The sequence below is a fragment of the Mastigoproctus giganteus genome, chromosome 7 (assembly GCF_048544385.1).
Source record: "Mastigoproctus giganteus isolate SK-2022 chromosome 7, ASM4854438v1, whole genome shotgun sequence".
In the NCBI taxonomy this organism is placed as follows: Eukaryota; Metazoa; Arthropoda; class Arachnida; order Uropygi; family Thelyphonidae; genus Mastigoproctus; species Mastigoproctus giganteus.
The window spans coordinates 127780892-127795380 of record NC_143581.1 but is presented as its reverse complement, the minus strand read 5'-3'; the positions used below and the strand labels follow the sequence as shown (position 1 = coordinate 127795380).

At 36.2% G+C, this 14489-nt stretch overlaps 1 protein-coding gene across 1 annotated transcript in view; it reads right to left on the bottom strand.

The window, feature by feature from the left end:
- Nucleotides 1-14489, bottom strand: part of LOC150083189 (glypican-6-like) — a 303750-nt gene that overhangs the window by 252081 nt on the left and 37180 nt on the right. Inside the window, exon 2 of the mRNA XM_090378424.1 lies at nt 8268-8423. Within this exon, the coding sequence (XP_090234550.1) occupies nt 8268-8423 (156 nt within the window). The remainder of the gene's footprint in view (nt 1-8267; nt 8424-14489) is intronic.

Below are 14489 nucleotides of genomic sequence, written 5' to 3'. Positions count from 1 at the left end.
CGCCTTTAGCCAGCGAGTGGTTGGTTGGTGGAACAGACTTCCATCCCTTGTCGTGGAAGTTGATAGCCTAAATAAGTTTAAGGCTCAGCTGGACAGGTATTTTGAATGAACAGAGGGATGAAGTGGAAGTGGTTTTTTTTTTTTTTTTTGGCTGATGCTGCATAAGCTTGCTTTCTTGCATCAAATGCCTCTACTAATGCTAATGCTAATGTCAATAAATATTATTATGTTTTGGTACTTAAGTGTCTGTCAGTCATTTTGAACTTCAGTCAATCCAGAGGAGGAATACCTAAAATACTGAGACCCCTTTAGAGTCTAGAATCTTCTGGGAGACAAACAAGTCAGGTGTAAAGTGGGAGGGGACAAAGCGAGGGCATAGTAGAGTACAGGGAATAATTAAATAAGACATATAGCATTGTAAAAAAAATAAATAAACAGAATATATATATAAATATAAAAGCATCAACAGCTATCATCAATCAAAATCCCACACTAAAATGGATAAAAGCATCGTTGAGCGAGAGAGGACAGAGAGTAGTAATAAATGGACACTGCTTTCATAAAGGTGACTGCAGTTGTTTCACACAGTTTTTAAATGCTATACAATGGGATCAACTGATGATGTTATTAATAGCAAATTCTAAACGGAAAGCATTCAAGGAAGTAATCTTGGAAGCTAGTAGACGCTGTCTGAACTAAGAAATACTGTTCAAGATTTAAGCCTAAATGGATGGCAGATGAACTAATGAGACTCATGGCAAAAATGCATGGGATGCATATGAATTATCAGTGATGCACATAATCAAGTCACAAAGGAGGTTAGGCGAGCAGAGGGGTATTATGAGAAATATTTGCCAAAGAAAAACAGCAAAGACTTCTTTACTTATGTAAACTCTAGAAGGAAGAGGATGAATCAGGTTGGTACACTTGATATCAATGTTTCAACTGTAGATGATCCTACTTATATAAACTTAGGTAATTGACAAACTGAATGAATATTTTGCATGTACATTCACAGATGAGAAATATCTCTAGGGAAGTGGAGACCAGAAGCTTATCAAACACTAGCAGGGAGCTAATGATTTTGTAATAACTATGAGCAAAGTGGAGGAGAAATTGTTTGAAATTGAACATAAAAAAGGCACCTGGGGGTAGATGTGATTTATCCAGTTATATTAAAGGAGGCAGCAAAGGAAGTAAGCAAACGCTTAACCATAATTATGAAAGCTTTCTTGGACTCGGGGGAGGACCCCATGGACTGGAGATGTGCAAATGTGTCCCCAATTCACAAAGGGTGACAAGAGTACCTACAAACCTGTCAGTTTAAGTTCTGTTCCAGGGAAAATAATGGAGCCACTAGTTAAAGAAGCACTGCAGGATTATCTAGGCAAGACTACAGTTACAGTTCAGACACAGCATGGATTTGTTAAGGGGAAGTCTTGTCTGACAAATTTGATAGGATACTATGATATGATCAGAAAGGAACTGAATGGAAAAAATAATTTTGATATCATATACAGTCGATTCAAGTTATTTGGGACAAGTCAGGACTAGTGCATTTTAGCCCGATTAAGTGGCTGCCCCAATTATCCAAAGTTTCATGTAAATAGTTAAAAATACAATGGGCCCCCGCTTTAAAACTAGTTAAGTGTACAATCAAATCATGTTACGATGGACTCACCATACTAAAGTACCGTTCACTATACGATGTGTAGTAAGTGCCGGTCATCGTGATCACGTTTGTGAATTGAATTTTAATTCTATTAAACAGTGATTCTAATTAGCGAAAACAGGAGGAATACTATCCACAGGCTATAAAAGTAAAGATATATTAAGCACAAATTTACCCTTTATTAACTTATTAAAAAATTAAATGATACGTGAAAATCGGAAGAATATACGTGATAATCGGAATAACTAATACGTACTGTAATATGTACATACTAACTAGTTGACATTTCTGTTCACTGACATCTGTGGGTGGGGGTTAAAATTTAAAACAGTAAAAAGAGAAGCAATCAGTAATTAAGAACACGGCACACACACAAATTGCAAGTTACATAATACACGCAAGTGAGAATGGAGTAACAAGTTACGAAGCTTTAAAAATAGGAATGAAGAGAAGATTCTGAAAATTAATTTTTTTATATGATTGGAGATTCCATGGAAGTGTAAACACATTTCACCATAATAACCCACAGAATTTCAGCTGTTGGTATTATCGCAAATTCAATAAGATCGAGTCTGCTATCTGTTTATGATAGATTGCACTAACAGAAAAGTCCAATAAACAGGTGACTGCTAATTCTTTTTATTGTTTTATGGTTGTGACTTCCAGAAATCTGATCAAACCACGTGGTATGGTTGGAGAAATCGTAGCGTCTCCTGCCCCAATTAAACGGCATGTTGTCCCAATTAAACAGCATGTTGTCCCAATTAAGTGAAGTAAATCCTGGCTATTTTCTCAATTGGGTTCTGTTTTTTAAGATTTGCCCCAAACAAACAGCTGCACCGATTAACCGGTTAGACCAAATAACCGGAATCCATTGTACTTGGATCTTAGGAAAGCTTTTGTTACTGTTGCACATGGAAGCCTAAAGTGGTGCAGCATAGCATTAAGAATAAGTTGCTGCTAAGAATAAAGGGATGGTTGAGTTGGAGAAGACAGAGAGTGGTAATCAATGGACACTGCTCTTTGTGGACTAATATTAGTGGAGTCCCTCAGGTTTTGCTGTTGGGACCAGTGTTGTTTTCTGTATTTATCAAAGATATTCAGGAAGTTATATCAGGGGTAATGTCTAACACTACAGATCATACAAAGGTTGGCGGAGTTATTAATGACAGTATACTGCTGCAAGAGGATCTAGAAAAGTTGAGCAGATAGGCTGAGAAGGTGGCAACAGAAGTTTTACATTGACAAATGTAAAGTACTGCATATGGGCAGCAGTAACCCCAGAGTAATATGGCAACTGTGTGGTACTACATTCAGCGTAGTAGAGAATGAAAAAGCGTGGGGGTAATTGTGCAGTCAGATAGATATGAAGTTTTCTGAGCAGTGCAGACAGGTTGCCAGAGCAGGTCATGAGGCCTTGTGAATGATAAACAGGAATTTTGCTAGCAGGGATAAGAAGGTGATTATCCCCTTGTATAAGGCAATGGTCAGGCGACACCACAAGTAATGCATACAGGTCTGGAAGTCTCTTTTTAGGAAGGATGTAGTATTGCTAGAACGAATACAGAGAAGGGTAACAAGACTGGCGAGGTGATCAAATGGGTGCTCTTACAAAGAAAGGCTTAAGTTCTGAAAATTGCAGCGTCTGGAGACTAGGCACCTGCGAGGTGCTCTGATTGAGGTGTATAAGCCCTTGAATGGTTTGAGCAGGCTCAAATCCCATTTCTGCTGATGGGATTCTTCCTCAGATTATAAACCTGAGAGGGCATAAACTGAAATTGAGGAAAGACAGTTGTCAAATAGAGGTAAAAAATGTCTGCCAGGGGCAAAGGTTGATGACGTTGTAGAGCGGATATCATCTTTTAAGGGCACAAAAGGTGATATAGTTGTACGTGTTGGCACTAATGATATTAAGAGTAGGAGACCACTGGAATTACTTAACAAGTACAGGTCACTGTTGAAAAACAGCCATGAATTAGGGTTGAATTTGAAAGTGTCTGCAACTCTGCCCAGACACGATAGGAGGGAGTATATGATGAGAGCCCTGTCGATCAATTCGGCCCTGGAAAGATTGTGCAAGGCTCAAGGGGTAGAATTTTTTTCAGCCTGGTCTGTACTTGTTAACAGGAGAGACTGCTTCTACAGGGATGGGATACACTTAAATAGAAAGGGTGCAAGAATGTTTGCTGATGCTATCGAGGCAGTGTTAGGTGGGTCGGAAAACTGCTAGATTGGGGGATACAAGGATTAACTGGCAGAGGTGAAAGTGATTCTTGCACTGCTTCTATTGGAATGAGCAGCAGCCTGGAAAATAAGATGCAGGATATTTCAGAAACTGCTGGGAATCATTGGGGTACAAGTAAACACATGGGTTGTGTTAGGGTAGCTAAGAAAAAGAACAGGTGTATGTATATTTGCGTGTACACCACTGCTAGGAGTTTAGTAAAAAATTTGATGAATTTCAGGCATTGCTCAAAACATCAAAGGCAGATATTGTTGGGATTTCACAGACGTGGTGTCACACAGATATAAGGAATGCAGAACTGGAATTTGGGGACTACAATGTCTACAGAAAGGATAGATAGGATAGAAAGTGAGGAGGGGTTATGCTATTAGTTAAGAAATACATAAAATCCAAGAAAGTGAAGCCAGTCAACATCGCTGGACAGTGCATGTCGAGTCAGTTTGGTGTGACATAAGCATTGGGAGATAGATCAAAATTGAGAGTAGGAGTGTGCTATAGGCCTAATGACTCTGATGAGTATAATAATAAACTGTACAGGGAAATAGAGTTGGCCAGTAAATCAGAGAGTCTTATAAAGGGGGATTTTAATTTCCCAGATATTGACTGGAATTTGGGGGCTGGTCACTCACATACTAGCAAGGCTTTTGTGGATTTATTGGATGATTGTTTTCTACATCAGCATGTTCGAGAGGCAAATAGAATGAGTAATACTCTTGATTTGATTATCAGTGGTGATTCTTCATACATTAAGAATCTGCAGATAAATGAACCACTAGGTGGCAGTGATCACAGTGTGCTGAAGTGGGATTTACTCAAAGAGGTAACTACCATTAGGGGTAAAGGGAAGGGTTATTGCTTTCGTAAAGGCGACAACGATGGACTGAGACAGTATTTAAATTCTATACGGTGGGACCAACTGATTATGTTACCAACAGCAAATTCAAAATGGGAAGCATTCAAAGAATTTATCTTGGAAGCTAGGCTTTACATACCAACTAAGAAATATTGTTCAAGGTTCAGGCCTAAATGGATGTCAGATGAACTAATAAGACATATGGCAGAGAAGAAAAATGCATGGGATACATACATGGGATACATCCACTTGATATCGATGGATCAACTGTTGATGATCCTGCTCAGGTAGCTAACAAATTGAATGAATATTTTGCATCAACATTCACACATGAGTTATTCAGCGAGGGGAATGCCAGAGGTGTATTCAACTCTGGCAGTAAGCTAGAGAATCTTGTAATAACTGAGAGTAACGTGGGGGAGAAATTGTTGAAGATAAACACAAGAAAGGCACCTGGGGTGGATGGGATCTATCCAGTTATATTAAAGGAGGCAGCAAAGGAAGTAAGCAAACCCTTAGCCATAATTATGAGAGCTTCCATGGACTCGGGGGAGGTACCCATGGACTGGAGATTTGCAAATGTAACCCCAATTCACAAAGGAGGATCAAAGGTTGACACAAGTAATTATAGACCTGTGAGTTTAACTTCTGTTAACGGAAAATTAATGGAGGCACTGGTTAAAGAAGCACTGCAGGATCATCTAGACAAGACTTCAGTTATAGCTTGGACACAGCATGGTTTTGTTAAGGGAAAGTCTTGCCTGACCAATTTGATTGGATGCTATGATGCATTCACAAAGGAAAAGGATGCAGGGAATAATTTTGATACTATATACTTGGATCTTAGAAAGGCTTTTGATACCGTTGCACATGGAAGACTGCTGCACAAATTGGAGCAGTGTGGCATTGGAGGCAAATTGCTGCTATGGATAAAGGGGTGGTTGAGGAGGAGAAGACAGAGAGTGGTAATCAATATACACTGCTCATCGTGGACTAATGTTATTAGTGGAGTCCGTCAGGGTTCAGTATTGGGTCCATTATTGTTTTCTGTATTTATAAATGATATTGATGATGGTATATCAAGCTTAATGTCCAAGTTTGTAGATGATACGAAGGTCAGCAAAGTTGTCAAGGACACTACTGACACTATGCTGCTGCTACAGGATCTGGAAAGGTTGGGCAGATGGGCTGAGAGGTGGCAAATGAAGTTTAACATTGACAAATGTAAAGTACTACATATGGGAAACAGCAACCCCAGAGCAACATATCAACTCTGTAGTACTACACTGATAGTAGTAGAGAATGAAAAGGACCTGGGGGTGATTGTGCAGGCAGATATGAAGTTCTCTGAGCAGTGCAGACGGGCCGCAAGAGTAGCTCATGGTGTATTGTCAATGATATATAGGAATTTTTCTAGCAGGGATAAGGAGGTGATTATTCCCTTGTATAAGGCAATGGTCAGGCCACACCTAGAGTACTGTATACAGGCCTGGAGGTCTCATTTTAAGAAGGATGGAGAGCTTTTGGAACGAGTACAGAGAAGGGCAACAAGATTAGTGAATGGAACAAAGGGGTGCTCTTCCGAAGAAAGGCTTAAGTTTTGCAAATTACAGTGTTTGGAGACTAGGCACCAGCGAGGTGATCTTATAGAGGTGTATAAAGCCTTGAATGGTTTGAGCATGCTCAATGCTGATGGGATTCTTCCTCTTGCTCAGAATATTCACCTGAGAGGTCATAAATTCAAATTGAGGAAAGACAGATGTAGGATAGACGTGCGGAAATTTGCCTTTAGCCAGCGGGTGGTTGGTTGGTGGAACAGACTTCCATCCCCTGTTGTGGAAGTTGATAGCCTAAATAAGTTTAAGGCTCAGCTGGACAGGTATTTCGAACAAACAGAGGGGTGAAGTGGAAGTGGTTATTTTTTATTTACTTTATTTTATTTTATTTTTTTTTTTGGCTGGTGCTGCATAAGCTTGCTTTCTTGCATCAAATGCCTCTACTAATGCTAATGTAAAATTTGCCTTTAACCGTCAGGTAGTTGATTGCTGGAACAAACTTCCAACAGTTGTGGAAGTTGATAATTTAATTATAAAAGAGTTAGCAAAAGCTTAAGATGCCGAAGTTCATGACAAGAAATATGCATTTAGTCAAAGCTTAAGGAACTATTGTTTCATGGTTCATATAACCAAAACAGATTATTGAGGTGAGTGCTGTCTCTTTATTAAGCTTTGACTAAATGCATAATTCTTGTTGATAATTTAATTTAAGGAAGAAGTGGACAAACTTTTGTAGCGAATGGATGGGTGAAATGGGAAGGTTTTTTTTTTTTTTTTGGTTGACTGTATAAGCTTGCTTTCTTGCATCATATGCCTCTACTAATACTAATGATGTCAAAATTTTCCTTTCCTTTCTAAAGCCATTTTTCTGTCCACTCTGAATAACTAAGACTAAAAAATTATTACTGCAATTCAATGGAAGTTGGTTAACTAATTTAAGAACATCTTGTTTTGGAAAATTTCTCAATCAAAAGTAGATGCAAGTTTTGTACTGACATCTACTTTGTAAGATAACAGAATGATATTTCTTTCTTTATTTACTTTTCCACAATTTCGACACACTATTTGAACAGCAAGTGAAACATTTGGGATTAAATTAAACTATTAATTAACTAGGATTGTGTCAAGCTCTGCATTAATCATACAAATTAACATAATTTATTTCTGCAAGATAAAAATGGACTTCTGTAAAATATATTAACCAAATTTTGTAACAAACAGTAAGTTATGGAGAAAAGATTATCATTTAGCAGGGGAACAATATGTGCTTTGTATTTACCAGAACTTTATATAAAATGAGTTTGTATTAGCAAGATTCTACTATATAATCTTGATGCATTAATAATGATGACCATTCAATGAATTGTCTGAATTCAAAGATAACTCCTGCAATAATGAGAGTAAGAAAGAAATATGCACCTGAAAGAATATTATTCTAAACTGTACAATCTCCATTTGTAAGAAATTTAAAAGCATTCGGTAATAAAAAAATAGGGTAGTTAATCGTACTGGTAAAGCACGTCCTGTTTTACACACACACACAAATCCTTGAACCAAAACTAATATTCAAGCATATAACTGATTGGGAGCATCATTTAATTTTTATAAATATATATATATGAACCCCAGGGACTCACATCTGGTGAGTATGGGCTTGGCACACCCAGGGTCCTGAGCTGGATATGACCATTCTTCCATTTCTTGGTGATTTCCTTCTACTTTTTGACACTCACTCTCTCTCTCTCTCTCTCTCTCTCAGGGTAACTCGGGAATTTTTTTTTTTTTTTTTTTTTTTGGCTGGTGCAGCATAAGCTTCAGGCTTCCTTGCACCATGTAGCTAATAATAATAATAAAGGTAAAATAAAATAAAATCCTTTCTTATTATACTAAAACAATTAAGTAATAAAAAGGAAGAATCAACACAATAACAATAATGCTTACCAGCAAATGTTTGCATTTCTGAAGCAATTCTGTTTAATGAGACATTTAGAATATTTCTAAAATAATAACTAAATTCCAACTTGGGAAATACTGTTAGTATTTGTTCACTTGTGCCTGAAGGGCTGCAGGTACTTCTATTTTCACATACAAGTGAGCCTTATTAAAAAAATAAATAAATAAATAAATAAATAAACACCAATTTGACACTCAAAATTTGAAAATTATCAATATTTTAAATAAAATTTTTTGAACAAAATCAATAAATTGTAGAAATTCTAATCACATGGAAAATTAACTTATACACCATTTTTCTTTTCCTTTAATCATCTTCTTGTGTATATTCTTATAATTCTTCATTGTGCTCGTGAAGTTTATATTCTTTATATAACATAAACAATCAAAAACAAGAATATCAATAGCAAATAAACTGACTAATACCGAGTTCATTTGCTATTCAGGTTCTTATAATGAAAATAAACATTTACAGATGTCACTGAATACATCTTTAAATATATATGTATGAGTGGTGGGCTCATGTGAGCCCCATTTAAATTTTTGCAAATTATCCAAGCCCCTTGTTAAAAAAAAATGTTTGATAAAATTTAACGGACTATTTGTAAGTAGGATTTGTAAACAAACCCCTTGTTAAACTGATGCTGAATCAATTTCATTTGTTTATGAATATTTAATATATAAGTTCATTATAATAAGTTGCATTTAATAAGGTGCATTTAGGGCTAGAGCCTCAAGCTGGGAACAAATTTAGACTATGTATATAAAGTGCTTAGCATCATTATGATGCTAAGCACTTTATATACATAGTCATTGCATTTAATTACATTAAATTGCTCAAACAGCAAAACACTACTTTGGTCATTACATTATCTATTATCAAAACTGCAAGTTTCTTTCATAAACAATTCGTTTCTTTCAAGTAAAAGATATTTCTTGGCTAAATGCCTACAAGTATGAAGAAGTTTGTTTATGCATGGGGTAATGCACACACATCATTTCTACTATCAAGGTAGTTTTAATGCATCATTTTAATTATATCTCATATTGTGAATACCTCATTGTGAAGGTATTAGGTGCATTACCCATGCATAAACAAACTCCTTCACACTTTTAGGCATTTAGCCAAGAAATATCTTTTAGAATAAACCATGCAAACCATCAGGCATCTCTCATATTGTGGAGTTATACTTCATAACTGGGTTGTCACTACTGCAACAACAGGGTACCTACTCTATCCACCTACCCACTGAAGAAGGGCCAAAAAACCTTGAAATGGTGTGCCTGGGTGGTGGCATCCACCGACAATAAGTAACAGTATTCTTCTCCATAGGTGAAGCATTACTTATCGAGGTAGTGCAATACCATGGCAACTCATTGTGAAGGTATTCATAATATGAGATCTAATTAAAACGATACATTAAAACTACCTTGGTAGTAGAAATGATATGTGTGCATTACCCATGCATAAACAAACTCCAATTCCTTAAAGTATTTCTGTCTTTTTCATTTTAATATTCCTTTCTTTTTACTAATTTTATCTTATAAAGAGAAGAAATGATAAACAAATACTATTATTTCATAATACCAATTCAATGAAGTAAAGATTCATGAAAAAATTCAATAATTTTTCAATGAATAACTACCTTACTTTTGGTTAAATTTAATTACAATTTAAACTGACTTTCCACACAGTAATATTCTTGGTAAAATTTGTTGTTGTTATTTGGGTTTTAGGAGCATTAGCAACTAAGGCCATATTGCTCCGGGGATATGCGGTGGTCATACCCTGACCTTTCCGCATCCTCCATATTTGATGGTCACGGGCTCGAACCCCGGTCTAATCAAGAAGTGTGTGCTACACACTGCCACTCCTGCCCACCTGGCTATGGAGGCACCGGTAAAACTTGTAAAGTAACAATGTACCTTAGGTACTCAGTCATGTGAAAGAGAACTAAAATGATGAATAAATATATATTTATAAAATAAAACCCTACCACTGCATTTTTCCGAAGACTAGACACAAAAAGATGCAAATTAACAGAAATCCTAAATTTTGTGAAATGTAAACAGTTCATTTTTTATAAAATAATTCAGTCATGAATTATTTTATAAAAAATGTAGTTATGTTTTATGATTTTAGAGTAAAATATAGTACACTGAAAACAGTCATGGACAGTAATTACAGTATCTAGAAAAGAGAAAAAAAGTGTTGCACACATATCCAGTGATGGTGCAGGGAGTGTTTCAAATAAAAACAAACAAGAAAATTAAAATGGCTATCAGGTTAACGTAAATATGAATGTTGAAATTCCACTGATTTTGTTGAAATCTGAGAAAGAATGGTTATAAAAAAATCATATCTGAGTATTAGGCATTCTGTGTATGTTAATGTTTAGTTTGTGTAACAATATAATTAACTTGAAATCAGTCATGTATGGGGGTTCAATTTAACCCAAACAATATTTCAGCAATCTGTGCTTCATCTACACAGCTGAAACTGATTATAGCTGTTTTTGAAAAATGTTTTATTTTAATTCCTGTAGGAAATTACAGAAATTTTTGTGCATCCAATCAATATGGGTGGCCAGTGCAATGTTGAATCAGTTTGGTTGAACATAAGCACTGGGAAAGAAAAATGGGATTAGGAGTGTGCTACAGGCTTAATAACTCAAATACAACAAAAACAATTGTACAGGGGAATAGAGTAAGCTAGTAAATCAGAATATCTTATAACGGGGGATTTTTTTTAACTTTCCAGATTCTGATTGCAACTTGTAGATTGGTCCCACATTCTTACAACACTTTTGTGGATTTGTTGGATGACTGTTTTCTACAGCATCGTGTTGGAGAGAGCAATATTCTTTATCTGATTATCAGCAGTGATTCTTCTTCATGCATTAAGAATCTGCAGATAAAAGAACCATTATGTGGGAGTGATCACAATTTCCTTGATGTGAGATATAATTATTATCAAGGGTAAAGGAAAGTGTTTTGCTTTTGTAAATGAGACTAGAGTGGTCTTAGAGAGTTTTGAAATTCTATACTGTGGAAACAACTAACCACGTTAAAACTACAACTTCTAAATGGGAAGCATTCAGGGGATTAATCACAGAAGGCTGTGATTATTACTACTAGGCTTTTAATACCAACAAAGAAATACTGTTCAAGGCTTAGACCTAAATATATGTTAGATGATCTGATGATACTTGGAAGAGAATAAAAATGCATGGGATGCATAATTATCAGGTGATACTGAAGCCTATGGTAGATATAAATTAGTGTGTAATCAAGTTACAAAGAAGATTAGGCAACCCAAAGCAGATTACAAGAGGTCTCTGGCAAAGAAAGTCAAGAAAAGCAGCAGAGATGTCTTTATTTATGTATAGACTAGAAGGACAAGATTAAATCACATTTTTTCACTTCATATCGAGGGTTTAACTGCTGATCATCCTGCTCAGGATGCTGACAAACTGAATAGGTATATTACACCTACATTCGCACGAGGAATTCTTTAGGGAATTGATGCCAAATGTTTATGAAAATGTAACAGAACTAAATTAATAATTTTGTAATAGCTGCGAGTAAAGTGGAAGAGAATTGACGAAGTTAAATATAAAAAAGGCCCCTGGGATGGATGGAATCTCCCATCCATCCAATAAAATTATAATAAGGAGTCAGCAAAGGAGGTAAGCAAACCTTTAAACATAATTATGTGAGCATCTATGAATTCAGGGGAGGTCCTCTATGGACTGCAGATGTGGAAATGTATCCTCAATTCAAAAAGAAGGAACAAAATGTAACATGGGTAATTACAAACCTGTTAGCTTAACTTCTGTTCCAGGGAAAATAATAGTCACGGGTCAAAGTAGTAATACAGACCGCAGTTATACTTCAAAGGCATGGGTTTGTTAAGGGGAATTCTTGTCTAATTTGATTCAATGCAGTCACGAAGCAACTGGATGCAAAAAATAATTTTGATATCATATACTTGGATTTCAGGAAAACTTTTGATACTGTTACATATAAAATACTGCTGTGCATTGTGGCATTGGAAAAAAGCAAATCAGATCCCTTGTGTGCTAGGTGTGGAAAAGTACTATCTGACCAATTCTGATTGGATACTATGATGTGCTCACAAAGGAAATGGATGCAAAAAATAATTTTGCTATCATATACTAAGGAAAGCTTTTGATACTGTTGCACATGGAAGACTACTCTACAAATTGGAGAAATAAGGCATTAAGAGCAAATTGCTGCTATGGATATAGGGATGGTTGAGCAGGAGAAGACAGAAAGTGGTAATCAATGGATACTGCTCTTCGTGGACTAATGTTATTAGTGGAGTCCTCCAAGGTTCAGTTTTGGATCCATTATTGTTTTCTGTATTTATTAATGATACTGATGAAGATATATCAGGCTTAATGTCTAAGTTTGCAAACGATATGAAGGTTGGCAGGGTTGTTAATGACACTAATGTCAGTACACTGCTGCAACAGTATCTAAAAAAGTTGAGCAGATGGGCTGAGAGGTGGCAACTGAAGTTTAACATTGAAAAATGTAAAGTACTGCTTATGGGTAGCAGTAACTCCAGATATCAACATAACATATCAGCTGTGTGGCACTCAGGATGGTAGAGAATGAAAAGGACCTGGGGGTAATGTGCAGTCGGATACTGAGCAGTGCAGACAGTCTGCAAGAGTAGCTCATAGTATCTTGTCAATGATATACAGGAATTTTTTTTAGCAGGGATAAATAGGTAATTATCCCATTGTATAAGGTAATGGTCAGGCCACAACTTGAGTACTGTATGCAGGTCTGGAGGCCTCATTTTAAGAAGGATGTAGAGCTGTTGAAACGAGTACAGAGAAGGGCAACAAGATTAGTGAATGGAACAAAGGGTTGCTCTTACGAAAGGCTTAAGGAAGAAAGGCTTGTTTTGCAAATTACAGTGTCTGGAGACTAATCACATGCGAGGTGATCTGATTGAGGTATATAAGGCCTTGAATGGTTTGAGCAAGAATACCATCAGCATTTCTCAATGCTGATGGGATTCTTCCTCTTTCTCAGATTAATCGCCTGAGGGGACATAAATTCAAATTGAGAAAAGCAGTTGTGTGGAAGTCTGCCTTTAGCCAACGGATGGTTGATTGCTGGAACAAACTTCCATCTGTTGATGTGGAAGTTGAAAGCTTAAATAAATTCAAGCCAGAACTAGAAAAACATTTGGAGCAAATGGATGGGTGAAATGGCAATTTTAATTTTTTTTTTTTTTTCTGGCTGATGCTGTATAAGCTTGCTTTCTTGCATCATATGCCTCTACTAATGCTAATGATGGTGTGGATAAATGGAACAAGTACATTGCATCTCTCTTTACTGAAGAAAGATTTATGATGCTGAAAAGAGGCTGAATCATATAAAATTAGTGATTTCGAAATTGCAGATAATTGTTTATTAGATAACATTTCAATCATAAAGGCAAGTAAGGCTCCTGGAGTTGATGGCATATACCCAATAATTTTGAAGGAGACCGCCAGGGGGTGTACTGAATCATTGAAGTAAATTATGATGTCATCTTTCAACTCGGGAGAGATTACTTTGAATTGAAGAAGTGTCAGCATATCACCAATACATAAAGGAAGTTCTCTGAGTGAAACCACTATCATCCAAGTTAGTCTGACTTCAGTGGTAGGGAAAATCACAGTGACAATGATTAAGATTGTAATCCGGGACATACAGATAGATATATTCTGAATAACATACATGGTTTTGTTAAGGGAAAACCATGTCTCGAATAGCAAAGCTTAATAAACGGTACTCACCTTAGGTTCCATAGCCAAATATTTCAACAAACATTCGGCCTACCCATGGGTCTAGGAATTTCTGCCCCCTTATCTGAGATTTATTTAGCAACCATAGAAAACCAAATACTACAGCCTTACCCTTCAGGGATTAAACTATACATACAGACGAAATACTTATAATAGGAAATAGAACTACAATTGATAATCTTTTTATTAAATTCAACTCAATACATGATAGACTAAAATACACACTTGAAACAGAAGTTAACAAACAAATCAATTTCCTTAACCTCACAATATACAAAACAGGCACCAAACTGGGAACCAAGATTTTTAGGAAAAATACAAACAAAGGTGAGTACCGTTTATTAAGCTTTGCTATTCAATCTTGAGTCCAATCATATCA